Genomic DNA, 17,721 nt, shown 5'->3' with positions numbered 1-17,721 from the left:
TTGCAACTATGGCTTTCCGCGCGGGACTCTGCTTTCTCCTGCTGGCGTTTGCTCTCCTCCTCCTTCCGTCCTACGAACAGAAGGCAGTGGGTCCCCCTGCAGAAGATGTCCAGATAGAAATCTTGCACGTCCCCGAGGTCTGCGAGCCCAAGAGCAAAAAGGGTGATCTACTCAATGCCCATTACGACGGTTTCCTAGGTAGTAATAAGACCAAGTTTTACTGCAGGTAAGTTTGTGGCGGTGCATTCGCTTTTGAACTCTCACCTTTCTCAGTTCACTTAAGATAAAATGCTGCCCGCTTTGGCTGATCTTCTGGCAGTGTCACAGTTTGATTACTCAACTGTATAGATGTACTCGAAGGCAGTTGTAGTAATATTTACTTCAGCTGCTTTCCAAGGGTTTATGCCCCAAGTACTGCAGCCTCAAATGGTAACAGATCCTTTCTTGATCAATAGAAGATGCAGATGTTGTCAGCATACTTTGATAAAAATCTGTATTGCTCTATATGCATATATTTTATATCGCCTAACAATCTTCCCTAAATATAATTATATTAATTATGAATTAATTATATTCATTATCAAGGTTGACTCAGCTGTCCATCCTTCTGAGGTGGGTAAAATTAGGACCCAGATTGTTGGGGGCAATATGCTGACTCTGTAAACTGCTTAGAGAGGGCTTCAAAGCACAGTAAAGCAGTATATAAGTCTTAAGTGCTATTGCTATATTACCTATTAGAAACATCTGTAAACAAATGTACAAGCCCAAGGAGCACTTCAAACTTGATTGAGTTGTATACTATATACACCAAAAGATTGTATTCAGGTACAAATGTCCCTGCTGCCAACTCTCTTTATTTAATACATTGATTCAGTACTATATTGTTCAATCTTTAGATCAGGAATAATTTGATTTTCAGCTAGCATCCCTGCTTGCCCTTGATTACAAAAAGCGGAAACAGGAAATATACTAGATAGCTCCCTAACAACTGTCTTCTGCTTTTGATGCACTTTCAGCAGGCTGGTGAAGCTCCTGGTGGACCCTTCCTAAGGTATCTTATTGTCTGGACAACTCTTCATGTGACCACAGTAGTACCAAGGATCTCTGCCATTAACAGAGATTTAAGTTTTGTTTTAATAATTAAGGCCCTATCTGTAGTCATAGCCAGACCAAGGTTACATTAAGTGTAAATACTAACAGAATTATGAGTATATAAGTGAAACAGGAAAACCTTTTGCATTCTTTGGGCTACATACAAAAAGTATAAATGCTGGTGTTATGCTAATATGGTGAGCTAATTCCTTAAAGTATACCGTTTCTTTTCTTTGCAGTCGCACACAAAATGATGGCCATCCAAAATGGTTTGTCCTTGGTGTTGGCCAAGTCATTAAAGGCTTAGATATTGCAATGATGAATATGTGTCCTGGAGAGAAACGAAAAGTGATTATTCCTCCTTCACTTGGCTATGGAGAACAAGGCTATGGTAAAATAGGACTAAATATGAATATCTTTGTTTTTTTTAATTGCACAATTTGGCATCCATACTAAAGTGGATTATTGAGATGCCAGAGCATATCACTTTTACATACCAGTAACACGACTTTTCTTCTTTTTTTCATCAGCAATTTTTTCTGTAAATGTTACTTATCCATCAGCAAATATGGGGTGATGGTGGCACTGAGGAATTGCTGCTTCCTCAGGTTCTTTCCATTGACAGACAGACAGACAGACAGACAGACACACACACACACACACACACACACACACACACACACTGAACTTGTATTCGGGCCTTTCCCGTGTAAGGTTTTCCCGTGTAAAGCCAAGTCAAGCCAATCTCAATCTTACATGGAAAAAGACAAGACCAGCATACCTACACCCCCGAAAATCTACAAATATGTATGTATGTATGTATGTATGTATGTATGTATGTATGTATGTACACACACACACACAATGTTGTTATATATATTATTTAGTAATATTGTTATTGGTTGCAAGATGTAAAATTTACAAGCCCCAGAATGCAATATATTTACACAGAATGAGCCAAAGGACCTGGCAGCCTAAAATACAGCAAAAGGAGAAAGAAAGGAAGATGTTTGTCCTTAGGGCACATTTTCTTCTAAATTTAATGAAACCAGAGTGGGGAGGCCCCTGAGATTCGGACTCTCTTAAAGCCAGTAATAACTTGATTTCCATAGCCATGTCACTTCATCATGATCCATCAAGAGATATTATATAAGATCACATGAGCACTGTTGGAGACTAATGCTGAATCTTTTTTCAGGCAGCAAATGAAGAAACTATTTTTCCCTATCCTACAACCTGCTTGTTCTCTATCAGAGCATCCTTCTGCATGCTGGGCAAAGATGACCTAGTTAAGAATGTCAAGAATGCATGTGGCTTTTTGCTTCTTTCCAGGGTATTCCTGTGGTATGTATTGCTCTTGGACTTGCTAGTGACTGAATTCTTTTATTAGGCTTTGCTACTAAATCTTCAATTGGAAAGGGGAAATATAAGTAGTTTATATGGCTGCTGTTTATGGTTTAAAAACGACAAGATAATGATCATTGAAGTCCCCCAGTTTTGTGAAATTATCCTCCCTACCCTCAACTAGTATATAGGAGAGCACATATGCATAACACTCTAAAGGTTCGTACTTGTTGCTTTAGTAAATGTTGGTGTTCTTTTTTCATAATTGGCCAACCTGATGTATTGAGGGTAAGGTTTAGATTTGTACAGTGCTCAATGGGTAGCAGTATAGCTATGACAGACCCAAATGGCACTCACAATTTAAGCATCTATGCATTCAGTCTTTAGTGAGATTGTCACAAGATGTGGCTATTTCTAAATACACATGACATTTTTGCCAATCTACATTTATACATATAGTGAATTGTGTTAGTCTCTGCCTGTTTATTCACAGTGAATTCTTCATATGACTTTTTACTTCAAAATTGTTTGTGATGAAGAACGTATTTTCATTTTTAGTTTTCAGAGCAACATATAGAGCAGTGATGGCGAACCTATGGTATGCGTTCCACAGGTGGCACCCGAAGCCATTTGTCAGGGCACACGAGGCGCTGCCCTGTTAGCTGGCCAGCGCGCATGTGCGTGCTGACCAGCTGTTCACCCTTTTTTAAAGCCATTTTTCGCCCTCTCCAGGCTCCAGAGGCTTTATAGGAGCCTGGGGAGGGCAAAAAGAGCCTCCCCCGCCCCCTCCGGAGGCTTCATAAGCTTCCCTGAAGCCTCCGGAGAGCAAAAAACCAGCCCTACGGGCAAACCGGACATTCGGGAACGGACATCCGGTTTGCTCGGAGCGTCGTTTTGACTGCCCCAGAGGCTTCAGGGAAGCCTCTTGATGGTCCCTGAAGCCTTCGGAGCTCTTAAAACGACCCTCTGAGCAAACCGGAAGTCATTTCCGGTTTGATCGGAGGATGATTTTGAGTGCTCCACTCAGAGGGTCGTTTTGAGCGCTCCGAAGGCATCAGGGAAGCCTCTTGAAGGTCCCTGACTTCCGGTTTGTTTGGAGGGTCGTTTTGACTGCTTCGGAGGCTTCAGGGCTTCTGGAGGGGGTGGGGGAGGCTGTTTTCGCCCTCCCCATGCTCCTATAAAGCCTCTGGACCCTGGGGAGGGAGAAAAAAGCATGCAAAAAGGGGGGGTCGCGCATTGCATTATGGGTGCGGCATGCCTGCACATGACCCCCCTGCGCTCCCCTCACTTATGGCACGTGAGCCAAAAAAGGTTTGCCATCGCTGATATAGAGGCTCCACAATAAATTCTTGGATTAAGGAACGTCAACTCTAATCCCTGTGACCCAACTCTTACTCAGTTGCATAAGCATCACCTGCTTCAACAAACGTGTATCCTAGTTCTAGAAAAGGAAGCCATTTTGAATTTAGTCACTTTGAATGAGTTCCCCCTAAGAAGAAGAGGACTAGCTCCTTTCTCTGCTGACTAATTGCATGTGCATGGTTTGTGAATTACTTTTCCAGACTAATTCTGGAAACTCACTCCTTCAATAATAGCACCTGTCTTCAGTGTTATTTATGAGAACCTGCTAGATATTACATATCCCATTTTGGTGTCCATCTTCCTTTTCTGAGGTCCTTTTGTGTTTCTTGAAATGTTAATGTTTTCTTGCTGAAGCCTCTCTCCCATATTCCTAAAAGTCCATATATTAATAGCAACAGAAGGATGAAGTTAGTTTCTGATCTGTCAGTGCTATTTGGCGGAGACACAGACCTCATGTCATAGTCAAAGCAGTGAGAGCACCACCAAGTATCCAATCCTGCCATTTATTATCTTCCATTGGCACACCAAGAAACTTCAGGATAAAGAGTACACTGGGCCCTGTTCGTTTACATTGTCTTTGATGATGGAGGATTGACTCCAACCACATGGTTCCACAACGCACTTCCCTTATCATATTGCTAAAAAGCTGTAGACATATGGTGGCAATGGTGGCTGTGGTTAAAATGATCAGAGATCAGAATGTGCATTTCCTATAACTTTCCTGTTACATTCTTAGAACCAGCAAAGATCCCACCCAATGCAACACTGATCTTCGAAATTGAACTGTATGCAGTAAGTAAAGGGCCACGGAGTGTTGAAACCTTTTCTCAAATAGACCTGGATAGTGACAAAAAGCTTTCCAAGGAAGAGGTATGAAGAATAATATTCTAAATCACTTCATTAAAGCATTTCATTTGTTTTACAGAATCAATTTATGAAGTATTGTGGAATGAATGTATGAATCATTCTCTTTTTATAATCACTTTTTCTAATTTAATTATTTTTTTCATTGTTTTCTTAGAAAGGGATGCCTGGATGATCACTAGTTCAATTAGTTTATTCACTTTTGATGTCTGTTCTAATAAATAGAGTAGAAAATGCTAATTCTAATCAATCCTCCAAGGTTGCTTGAATTTAGTGTTGCTTTAATGCTGGGTGGACAAGTTGTTACTCTGGATACCAGTTCCTAACCTTCATTATTAGTCATGATGACTAGAGTTGATCAAATCAGAGTTCAACAATTTATCAAGGGTCATATATTGTCCATCTCTGTCTTAAACCCCCTGTCTGGGACTCGGGTTCATCTCCAATACACTCCGGCATTAGCCATTATTTGGGGAACAGAGAAGTAAGCTGTTTGTTTCTTGGAATTGTGCTCGCCAACATTGTCCCTTTCAGATGAGGAGACAATCTATTCCTAGCAGAAAGACAATGTGGGAAGGTAGTGAGCATAGGAACAATAAATATACAGGTAAATCTCTGATTTATGACTAGTCACCAAATGACCATCCAAAATTAACAATGGCCAGAAAAGATGCTTTATGATCCATAAATCACTCCTGAATATAGTAAAACATGCCATCCTCTCTCTTGCAGTCAATTGAACAAATATCAGGTAACTTTTACATGTTAGAGTCTCACAATCTCCTGATTGCCACACTTTTTGCAGATTTCAGTCAAATATACCCATTCAGAAGAATGGGTTCGCACTTATAACTGAGGCCTTTTCTTGATGACCATGGATTCACTTAATGACTGGTGATTCACTTAATGACCTCTGCAAACTGTTGTAAAATCGGGCCTGGTTACATGAATGTCTCAACTCAATGACCATAATGACTTACCCAGTCCCAATTCCAGTAATAATTCAAGGACTACCTACCTAGTCACATTTATGGTAGAACACAAGCAATTCTTTCTGTCCCTGTCTTGTTCAACTTTTCCAGAAAGTGCAATCAGACCATTGAATCCCTCTCTCAGATGAGTTAGTTTACCTGAGACTTTTTTTGCTTTCCTAGTAGAAGATTCTGTTTCGCTTCCTCTTTAACAGTGACATTTCTTGGATTTATCCCTCATGCAAAACAAGCAGTTTGGAAAAATCACCCTCCTTGATTGTAAATTGCTGGTGGTTTGTACTGATGGCTGCCAGCAAAATGAATCCCTCTGGAAGAATAAATTCTACCAGAATCAACTTCTTGTTCTAGCCCTGCTGTGTTTCCTTAAAAATATTTTCTAGAGGATTAAAGGTGCAAGTGTGAAGTCAGCAAGTAAAAATTTTGTTTTGTAAGTTACAATCTGTTTTGTGGCCATAGAGGGAAACTTCATATATTTTAGAATGTTATAATACTTGATTTTTATGTAGTATTTTGATTGTCAGCATAATGGGGCTCATATACAAGAGGCTTATTTATATGCTGACCATCTTGCTATTTAAAGCAACTTTGGGTGGCTTACAATTGAATAAAAATAGAAATACAAAAGCAATTATAAATATAAGAGCCAGTTGAAATTATTGTTGTTTTTAATTCCTTTAGATAAATCATTATTTGAAGAAAGAATTTGAAAGAGATGGCGAAAAGCGGGATTCTTCTGTTCAAAATGACATTTTGGTAGATATATTTAAAAAGAATGACCATGATGGTGATGGCTTCATATCTGCCAAAGAATACAATGTCTACCAGCATGATGAACTATAAAAATGTATTATTCAAATGTCTACTTGTTGCTTTATGGACTTTGGTGATCTTGCAGTTTTCATGGGCCATGGAGTTCCACAGCCATCATAACTGGATGACTTGGCTGTACTCACTCCTCTTCCTAAAACAAGTCTTGGTAGATGTAAAGGTGTGGCTTGGATTTGGTGAATCAAATATACATCATGCACAAAAGTATAATGAAGTGACTCCATTAGTTTCGCTGCAATTTATCCACAGGGAAATGTAGCCGCATGTTGAAGTATTTTTTGTGTTACCTACCAGTTTATGTACATTCACTGTGGTAATTTTTATATTTTTGTATTGAGATCAAAATTGGTTTCGATTATGGTCCTATAAACTGCAGCAAAAATAAAATCTGAAAACAGGGTATAATTGGTATGCTTCCTCAATTAAAGAGAAGACTCATGAAGTATGCAAGAATTTCTAGGATGTAAATATTTGGGGTTAACATCCCTCAATGTCAAATATTTCCAAGTCTAAGCATCTGCTGTGACATTTTTAGATTTTACAAAAATCTCAAATTTTAACTCAAAAGTATACATATCTTCATTATGTAGATCAAAGGAAATCCAAGAAAACAAATTTTGAAAAGCAGTTTTATTAAATTATTCCAACTGATATTTATTTTTATAACTAGAAAACTCTTTTTAAAACATAGATGCAAATAAGAGACTTTGTGGTTCTCTTTTACATGTTTGCAGTCAAAATTCACAGAGCTTGATGGCACAATCAAACCTAGTTCAGATACAGAATTGGACCCAGAATATGTTAGTTGCATTTAAATTCCACTGAAATCAAGATGAAAAGATAGCTGTAACTTAGCTAGTTCCATTGGTTTTACAGGGAACAAAGTACAATTAACTTTGGAGCCAGCCCTTAAACATTTATCAGAAATCTACTTCATTCTTTTGTGCCAGAGATCAAAACAAGGCACGGCATGAAGTCGCACAAACTTTTGTCCATTAAAAGAACATTCAAGGCAACCATAAACTGTTTCCCTTCTGGAACTCCCCATACCACATAAAGAACAACGACCTTTAGGAATGTGGTTATTAAGCAAATTTACTCGTACATGGGTTCCTTCTCGGAAATAGGTTGTTGAAATGTCAGTCATGCTTGCTGTTTTTTCATAATCTGCAAAAAGGTCATCGAAATAATTATCTGAGTGGACAATGATATCCATCACCCTTTTATCTGTAAGAAAGTAGACATACACAAAGAAAAAAGATTACTAAATTCAAGTGGCACATATGGGTTACACAGTAAAATAGTTACAAAACACACTTCAATTTAGAAACTACATTAATCATTATGTAATCTGTCATAGTATTATTCCACGTTTGCTATTAATAGAATAATTTTAGCTGCTTAATGGGATGCCATTATGACATTTCACTGAAACGTAATCAGTAATTTTTACTTTCTTTTTTCTCTATCTCATATGAACACATATATGGGAATAAAAATATACATATGTGTCACTTAAACATTAATTTTAGTTACTAGGAATTCTTAGAATTTGTGCATCGAGAGAGTGAAGGAGGATTCATTCTGTTCTATTAATATTTAACATAAACTACGATTCCTATAGATATACGGTAACATTAAACTTGCCACTTTACAGAATGAGAAATATGAAGAGAAGAGTTGTATCATATTGAGCTTCCATGTCTTCAAAGCAGCTAACTGCACTCTGACCAATATTTTAACTGGGGATTTTATACATTTTATCCTCCTTCCTCATTAGGTCAGGGATTGAGTACTGTATATGTAAAATTTCTTTAATGATTATATCCTTTTAATCTAAATCAGAGAACTGATTGCTGGAATTTGGGAATATCTGGATTACAGTACATTAGACTTTAAATACCATAATATAGCTTTAACATTTTGTTGCTGAACATTGAAAGGTGTCTCCCTAATACAGAATTTAACATGAAGTAAAATCAATTATGTTAATTAAAATATATGCACTATGCTTTTTTTGAAATCCAATTATTTTAATTGGCCCTATAACTGTCTTCCTGTTATTGTTCTGACTTTTTTTAAAAAAAACTATTCTCACTGTTATTTAAGGCTGATAATAACATATTTAAATTAATCAAAGAAATGTAAATAAATATTAAACGTCATACTTCGATGAAACAGGTTTTTCCTTAATTTAGTTAGTGAACATGATCTTGATGGTTCTTTTTCAAATCCTCCTTTTGATTCTGGAGTAACACACAGTTCTGGGAGAAAAATGTATTTGAAATAGTGTTACTCAAATGCAGCAAAAATTAATGAGAATAAAGACATTTCATTTGTTTTATAACCATGATATTACATATAAGGTAAAAGTATTGAATTATTAGGAAATGATACAATACAGTATCTATAGGAAGAGTTATTCAGCAATGGACATTTGAACTTGGAAGCAAATTTCTTTACTAAACCAAGGGGTTTAAACTTACATGATAATGAATAAAAATCTACATCCTTTTGAATACGGTGCAGATATTGTGTACCATCCTTTCTTTTCACCCCGTTTGATCTTTTCATTTTAAACCAGTATTTCTCAATTTTGGCAGCTTGTATGGACTTCAATTCCCAGAATTCCTCAACCAGCATACTGGCTGAGAAACCCACATGTCCACACATGTTCAAGCTACCACTGTGGACAAATAATGTTCTAAGCAATGCAACAGTTCTCTCCCTATATTCCAGACAAAGCTGCTGGAATTAAAAACACGTACTGAAGATAAAACAATGTGGCAATCATTTTTTTAAATTATTATTTTAGAATTAAAAGAGAGAAATGGAGACAGTACAGTGGACTCTAGTGTGCAGATTTCTTCCCCTTCCCAATGTACAGGAAATTGTTTTGCTGTGTGTGACACCATGTATTTTTTTTCCCTTTAGACTGCTCAGTACTTGAATTTGTCTGAGTAGCCTACAAGGAAAATAAAAATATCTTGTTAGTTTCTAATACTATGCTAAAAACAATAGATAAAGAATCTCAGAGGAAACCAGATGCAAGAGTAAAAAAAAAAAAACAATGTAGAGAATTGAATGAATGCCAGCCACAAAAGAAAACTATACAAAAATATCTTAAGCATCAGATTTTATAGGTATTTCAATTTGAACATTCCTGCTTGATAACATGATTTCCTATTGCTACCTGCCAGCATTAACTAAGTAGTGGCTGCAACATAATCTCCCTTGTTCATCCCACCCACACTGCACTTATCTGCTTTTTATAGTAGCTTGGGAAGGGAGCAGAATATGCAGAAGGAACAACAAATCCAATCCCTCATTGCCGATAGATGGTAGTAACTGGAGACGTGAAGTTTTTCAGCCAGACTACAGATTCTGTTAGTAGTGCCACCCTCAGTCTGATATATCAGCACTATTTAATACCCCATTAGTTAAGTACCTGTTAGGTAACTATTGAACTGGGCTGCAACAGGTAAATAGCAAACATGGAGTTTTCATCTGAATATTACATGAATGTGTTGCTCAACCTGGACACAAACTGTTCAGGACAGTAGCACTTATTTAGTTTTACTACTAGACATTGTTACAGTCTATCATGCTTCTAATAAAATGAAACTGGCAATTTTTTTTAGAATAAAACAATGTTACTAGCTCTCTTCTGTTTTGCAACTTATTCTCTTATTGCTGTTTCCCAAACAGCTTCCTTGCTACGCCAAAGTCCAGTTAAACTAGGGAAAAATACAAAGGAAGAGGAACAAGCAATGATAAGATGAACAGAAGGAATAGAAAGGTTTACTTTCCCCCACCTAAGCACCCTTTTTATATAAAAGTCCATTCCTTATTTCATAAAAACAAGAAACTTAGTTGCCTCCGACTAAACTGAAATTATTGAAAAATGCTTCTGCGTGTCATACTGCAGCTAAGGAACCATGCAAAATAAGATTATCAGGTTGTGTCTTATATTTACATTGTGAGATGAAGAATAGGTGTTAAACAGAATATTCAACTTTAGTCTCTGAAAAAGAATAACCTGGATCATACTAGCGATCACGATCAAGAGTGCAGACCAAATATTACTTACCAAAATTACCATCCAGGCGAATGTAAAGCTCAAATATGCTAAATGCAATTGTTGTATGTGCAGGAAAGACAATTGCTTTGTCACACCCTTTGTAATTATGTTCATCGATAATATGAAACTAATTGGAAAAGAAAAATGCACGCTGCATTAATATTTCTCTCAAAATGATAGCATCTGAATAATATACTGCAATATAAGTTCTAGAAAGCAAAGTATATTTTTCAGTGAAACTTTTTTTTTCAAGGGAAATAGAATCATCCTTGTCATCATCACCTAAAATTCCAATGATCCAAGGACAAATGACATATAGTAATCCAATGAATAAGAGCATGATTAAAATGTCTGAAGCACAAATCAGGTAAATCTGATCTGCTGTTTGTACTCAGATTGAACCCTAGTAATCCCTGGGCTCAATTTCAATTGCAAATTTCTGGCACATTCATGGTCACAACTCAAAAGAAGCACTTGCTTATGGAATAGGTCAGAAAGAGAAGTGACAAAGACTGTTCGTGAAGGCAGGGAAATCCCATGCATGCATCAAAATCTCCTTCAAAGCATATACATGAATTTCAATGATTCATTTAACTGGATAAATTTGCATGGATTTCAGAGTCCGCAGATCTTTGACCTAAGTGGATTAACAGGCAAGCAAGACATTTTTTTGTCTATATAGATCAAAGGTGGGGAACTATGGCCCCTTTATAACTTGTAGACTTCAACTCCTGGAATTCCTGAGCCATCATGGCTGACTCAGAAATTCTGCGAAGGCCACAAAAGGGCCATGATTCCCCACCCCTAATATAGATTGACTAGAGATCAACAATACACTTTTGGGTTAAAAGCAACATTTCAGCATTCCTTATTTCTTCTATAAGAGCAATTAAATTAAGGGTTTATTTGACTGGATTTTTTTCCTGTAAATCTTATTTAAATTATTATTAACATGTGTGGAAGATGCCTTTGTAATAAACCAATATGGAATGATGCATACTTAAAGCAGGGATGCATTTGGGAGGATGTCAAAAAAAAGTGAAGATGCTGGGCCCAACCATGTGATCAAAGCTCTGACCATTTTCACCTGCCTGCAACATGCGCCACACATGTAAAAAAGGGGTGAGACTTAAATCACATGACTGGGATCATCATCTTGATTATTTTTTATTCTCCTCGTGGACGCCTATTTAAAGCCAGAGGCAAAGTATTCAATATACGCAATTGATTTTGATATCCATGCTCACTTACTCTCATTGTGTCACCTCTCATACCAGCATGGACAGAGAGAGAACACTGTCGAGTGGTTCGAATACTTTCCATTACCACGCAGAGAACCGTTCGACTACTCTCTCGTGACTGACGAACAAGGCAGTGTTCAAAATCCACTTTTCTAAAATAACAAAGAAATAATTCTCAGTGTCTTGCATTGTTCCTTTTATGATGTCTCAGGTCTCACTTATTGGATTTGGGTAATATTCATAGTTCTCAAAACTCACACGTAGCGTGCAGGGGTGAGCTGCTACGGGTTCGTACGGGTTCGGGAGGACCCGTAGCTAATGTTATGGCCGGTTTGGAGAACCTCCAAATCCCACCCCTGGCTGGCCCCGTCCACCCCACCCTCCCAGGAGTCTCCACACAGCCCGTTTTGGAGGCAAGGTAAGTTCAGGGCCCATACGGAGGCTTGGGGAGGGGAAAAACAGGCTTCCTAGAAGTTCCAGAAGGCCAGAAACAAGGCCATTTCCAGCCTCCGGAGGACCTCCGGAGCCCGGGGAGGCAGTTTTTGACTTCCCAGAGGCTCGAGAAAAGCCTTCAGGGCCTGGGGAAGGCGAAAATGCCCCCCCTCCCTCTGTGGTGCAGGAAGCCACCTAGACCATGCCCACCATGGCCATGCCTGCCCAGTAACCAGGCAGAGAACATGTTGCTGAAAGTTTTGAAACCCAGCCCTAGTAGAGTGTAGGCATAAAATAAGCAAAACTATCAAGGTATTTTTAAAAATTATACCAACCTACTAGTTAATTCTCTGAGCAATGTCGGTACCTCAACTTCATGCTTAGTTACAATACCGAAAGAAGCCTTCACTGCAAGGGAATCCGACCCAGCAGTACTGACCCCAGAAGAGTTCATGATGTGATTTCCTTGCTTGCCGTTAAGGGCTACATCAGATTTGTCTTCATAATTTAGTAATTGGTATGATGAAATACCTAAGGAGAAAGATGGTGTATTGGTGTCTTAAAAACATAATATTTATCTATATTAAGAGATGATAGACTTAGTGAACAAATAAAACCAATCTTGGAATCTTCAGATGAACTCCAGATTATATTATCCTAGAAAGGGTTTTCTTGATTTTTTTTTTCTGAAATAGAGATTGCACACACACATACACTCTCTCTCTCTCTCTCTCTCTCTCTCTCTCTCTCTCTCTCTCTCTCTCTCTGAAGGTTCCAATATATTTATCTCATTCGTTTTCTTTTCAGAGCATATAATTTGCAACAGTGTGCAAAATATTATGTCATTTCTTACGACACAAAGGTTTTTCACTGTTATCAGCCGAAATTGCAAGCAACAACATTTCTTCTCTATAGAATCAAATACGATTTCGTGATATGACAAGTTAAAATGTTTGTACATAAATCACAAAATGAGTACAGAGATAAAAGATTTTGGATTCCATCCAGACTCGGCCAAGATATACTTCCTTTTTCCTTTAACTGCAGTGGCATCGAGCCATAACTAATTTCGTGTGTGCCCTGTGGATTACTAAACACTCTCTACAAGATTGTTGTGAGTATGTCTGATCTGAGGTCAACCTTAGGTTTTGTCTGTATTTTAGGCTTGGGATAAACTACCTAGACAGATACCTCGTGAACCCTTTTCCAAATCCATTGCCTGAAAGGTAATGGATTTGTCTGATCATGCAAATACATGCACTGCTAACATTTCTGTTATGACAGCTATGGGTGGGCCTTGAAGTAGCCATACTGAGCCTTTGAGAAGATGTGGCCCTTTAACACTTTGCATCCTAGGACTCTCTGCTTACTTCCCATAGCTGTGCTCTGAATACCTTCCGCTTCTATAATAAATGTTATCAGCAAGATGTGGCTGTAGACCATGAAGTGTGCTCTCTTCTACTGGCTTCCTTCTTTACAAAGAGATGAAAAATGCATTTCTGGCACACTAAAAGCATTTCCCTATCATTTATTTTAAAACCAATTTAAAACTTTGAAAAGCTTAGGCAGCTACAGTAACATAAAAGGAAGAAATGGTGTTACAAGCACTATAGTACAGCCGAATTAAGTTATGTAAGAAAAGAAATGTCACATTTCATTGGAGTTATAATAAAATGTACGAACGTGTATAATTAAATATTAATGGTGCAGTATTAAGGATATCTGTTACAAAGCAAATCCTATCGAATTCAGTTAGGCAATATGTCTAAACAAACATACTAGAGTTCACATTGCAATCAAGTATTATTATATATATTATCCCATTACAGAGAACAGGTCACACAAAATGAATAAATGCTTTAATAACATAAAGCAAATTCTTAAAATGTATTCCTCAGCTTTCCAATCCTGTAATGAATGCACTAGCAAAAAAAACACCCTTTTAAATAAAACCTTAATATCAAGATATTTGAATTCTTTTTCTCCCCCTTAATAACAGTTTTGCCTTTCCCCCAAGATTGCTTTGCTTTCTATTTTGTTATTGTTGTTAAGCAAATTATGTACCGATATAGACCACAACATTGTCAAATAATTTACTAAGACTGTATTACTATTATTCTTTTCTTCCTTCCTAGCATCTATCTCTTCCCACTTATAGTCCCTCTTATGACTATAACCATGTTGTTTGTATTTTTCAGTTTATATTGTTTTTATTGTTTCCTAGTATAATTTGACAGCTTATTAGTAACCTTGACTATCACTAAGTGTTGTATCTTTTTATTCTTGATGAATGTATTTTATTCCCTTATGTACACTGAGACCATATGCACAAAAGACAAATTCCTTGTGTGTTCAATCATACTTGGCCAATAAAGAATTATATTATATTATATTACACACTTTGAAAGACTTTACAGGACTTACCTGCAGAAATTTCTTTCTCTCCTTGAAGAATGTCTTTAAGGCTGAATGGTGTTGATGTAAATTTTGATCTTTTAGAAAGAAAGCACTTTTTCTTTTTGATAACAAGACTGAGAGGTTGATATTTATCAGCTTCACTGAGGCTACGGACAGGAACTAATCGACCTCCGTCACCAACCTGCTTCACAAAACTTTTAGTAGCAGCAGCAAACATATTATACATAGACATTTAAAATAAACTCTTGCAATTGCCAAACCATAGAGCCATATTAAAAAGTTAATCGGTACAGTGGGAAAAACTCAGTTTTGTCTTAAAATTGATTATATCTAACTGAAATGGAAGCATTGGCATTATTCTAATCATCCTTTTCCTTTTCAAACTCCTTTTCATTGTCCAGGTAGAGTCAAAATAATTAATAATAAATTAACAAAGTAAACTGATAGGACAATACTCTTCTGTAAGACCATTCTTGCTTCCATGCTACTTTCACACAACATAGAAAATCTGCTATTTTTAACTGCATTTAATTTTTAAAACGGTTGTTACTCTAACATACAGCATGAATGGGATTTTTCCCCCCCTCTAATCTCTGTGTTCTTTTCTACCATGACACTAATTCAACCCAAATTTGCTTTGGTAGGGATTTTCAGTTTTAATGTGCATAATTTTGAGATCCCTGTATATCACAGTTCAACCAAGGCATCTCGTGATTAGAATTTTTATGGAACTCTGGACATTTTCTGTCTGTATCCCACACAATTTTCCCCATCCATTCTTCAATCTTTCTTTCAGATTTAAATATAACAGACACACACAGAAATGACCAGCTTCCAAAATTAGATTTTGCTTTATTTTTTCCATGTTGTCCCAAAGGTGGTTTTTCAGGAGGCAACTGGACATTCTTATTTTGCTTTGAAGACATTTTGCTTCTCATCCAAGAAGCTTCTTCCGCTCTGACTAGATGGTGGGGAATGGAAGGATTTATATTCCTTGCAGAAGGCTGCTGGTTTTTATTCTTTTAGAGTAGTTGAGGCCACTTTGAGATTTATCTGTGTCCTCAGAATAATTTGAGTAGTGCAAATGTGAGTGGAGCCTTCTTGGCTGCAGGATGTTTGCTGCCCTGTGTCCCTTCACTGTTGAAGACAGGCACAGGTTGTTGGGGAGGAGTCTGTGTTGTCTGCATCTCAAACTGAAGTGCAAATGGTTCCTGTAGTCTGCAATTTTACTGGAAATCCATTCATATTCCTGCACAAGAGTGTTCATCCCAAAGTGCATAGCTAAAAGCCTGTGGAGACTCTCAGTCTGTCACTGCATTTATTGGTTTGCCAGCTTGTGCTTATATTCTGAGTTATACAGCAGACTGAACTATTTCTTATCTGACAATGATTAGTGCACATGTCACATAATATGTCATACATTCCAACTTAACTTTCTCTTCTGATATCTTCTGTTCGCCTGCCGAAGGAGACAGGCACATAACTTTGCAGAGATGTACCGTAATTAATTCAGTTAGCAAGTTTTGTATCTTTATTTTCTTTTATATTAAAAAAAATGTTTTTATTAGATCTTGCTTCGGGTTTATTTTTGCTTATTCGGAAATATGCTATAAGGAATGGCAAGATCCTCGCCTCTTTAATTAAGGGTGGAAAACTCCCCCTTGACACAGTCATCCTGGTCATGGTTGTCCCAAAGATGCTTTGTCAGGAGGTAACTGGATTTTCTTGTTTTTCTTTGAAGACAGATGACTGAGAATCACCAGAGACAGTTTCAATAATGAAATATAGCTTGACTATAAAGAAACCTATCTATTTACGTATCTTTATCTGTTTATCTATTTTTCTATTTTGAAACTAGACAAGCCATGACCCATTGGGTCATTGTTTTAGAGATATCTGCTTACCTAAAAAAAATAAACAGAATGACCCAAGGTGGGCACAAAAAAAAAAGTCAATGGGAGAAGAAAGTTCCCACTTTTTCTTGGCTTCCCTATTGAGTTTGTTTGTGGGAATTACTGTCAGAAACTTTTCTCCCTCCAGAGGACTAGGATGGAACAGATCTAGTGAACCTCTGAGAAGCAGTAGGGTACTGCGTTGGCTGCGTTGAAGTATTTTTTTTTTCAAATTTCAAACTTACCAGTCCAGATTTTGAACACATTCTGTAAATTAGCCATTTTCCCCAATATCTTTATTAATATTAATAATTAATAAAATTATTTTTATTCTTTGTAAGAATTGTCTTACATTGATAAATAAATGTACAAATGTGTATGCTGGTTTTGTTGTATTCGGGTCTTTTCCCGTGTAAGGTTGAGATTGTCTTTGCAACGTTTCGGCAGGATCTCACCTGCCATCTTCAAGCGTGGGCTCAAAAATTTTTGAAGATGGCAGGTGAGATCCTGCCGAAACGTTGCAAAGACAATCTCAACCTTACACGGGAAAAGACCCGAATACAACAAAACCAGCATACCTACACCCGTGAAAATCTACGAATTATATATTCGTAGTTATACTGCAGTTATTATGTTAGTAACACAGTTGTTAAGTGAACCCGATTTCCCCTTAGACTTTTGTCAGGTCACAAAAGGTGATCAAAGGATCCCAGAATACTGCAACTGTCATAAATATGAATCAGTTGCCAAAAGTCTGACTTTTGATCATGTGACCATGGGGGTGGCAGCAACAGTTCTAAGTGTGAACATCACTCATAAGTCACTTTTTCAATGCAGTTATAACCGGTCATTAAATGAATTATTGTAAGTCAAGGACTACTATATTGAACAATACTACACCTTTGCAATAAGTAAGTTTTTCCCAAACGCCATCACTCTGCTAAACAAATAATTCCCTCACCACTGTCAAACCATTCACTAAGGAGGCATTACTATTACTATTAGTCTTCTCATCGTTCCCATCACCCATCTCCTCCCACTTATGACTGCAGGACTGTAACTTTGTTGCTTGTATCCTTACTATTGATATTGATATTGATATTGATAGTTTCCTGATTGCTTATTTGTACCCTAGGATTATCATTAAGTTCTGTACCTTGTGATTCTTGACAAAT

General features: G+C 37.3%; 2 protein-coding genes across 2 annotated transcripts; one reads left to right on the top strand and one right to left on the bottom strand.

The window, feature by feature from the left end:
- Nucleotides 1–8: 8 nt before the first annotated feature.
- FKBP7 (FKBP prolyl isomerase 7) lies at nt 9–6,887 on the top strand (the record flags this gene model as incomplete). The annotated part of the gene is made up of 4 exons (XM_081936523.1): nt 9–226; nt 1,332–1,483; nt 4,535–4,668; nt 6,333–6,887. The coding sequence occupies 4 exons, from the start codon at nt 9–11 to the stop codon at nt 6,492–6,494; spliced, it is 666 nt and encodes a 221-aa protein (XP_081792649.1). The 3' UTR covers nt 6,495–6,887.
- Nucleotides 6,888–6,990: 103 nt separating this feature from the next.
- On the bottom strand, nt 6,991–14,880 carry PJVK (pejvakin; the record flags this gene model as incomplete). The annotated part of the gene is made up of 6 exons (XM_081936524.1): nt 6,991–7,709; nt 8,651–8,746; nt 10,573–10,690; nt 11,815–11,956; nt 12,572–12,767; nt 14,661–14,880. The coding sequence occupies 6 exons, from the start codon at nt 14,878–14,880 to the stop codon at nt 7,411–7,413; spliced, it is 1,071 nt and encodes a 356-aa protein (XP_081792650.1). The 3' UTR covers nt 6,991–7,410.
- Between the last annotated feature and the right edge of the window lie 2,841 nt (nt 14,881–17,721).

This window comes from Natrix helvetica (assembly GCF_964273705.1).
Source record: "Natrix helvetica genome assembly, chromosome: 1".
Taxonomy (NCBI): Eukaryota; Metazoa; Chordata; class Lepidosauria; order Squamata; family Natricidae; genus Natrix; species Natrix helvetica.
The sequence above is the reverse complement of the archived record's forward strand: the minus strand, read 5'-3'. Positions and strand labels throughout refer to the sequence as shown.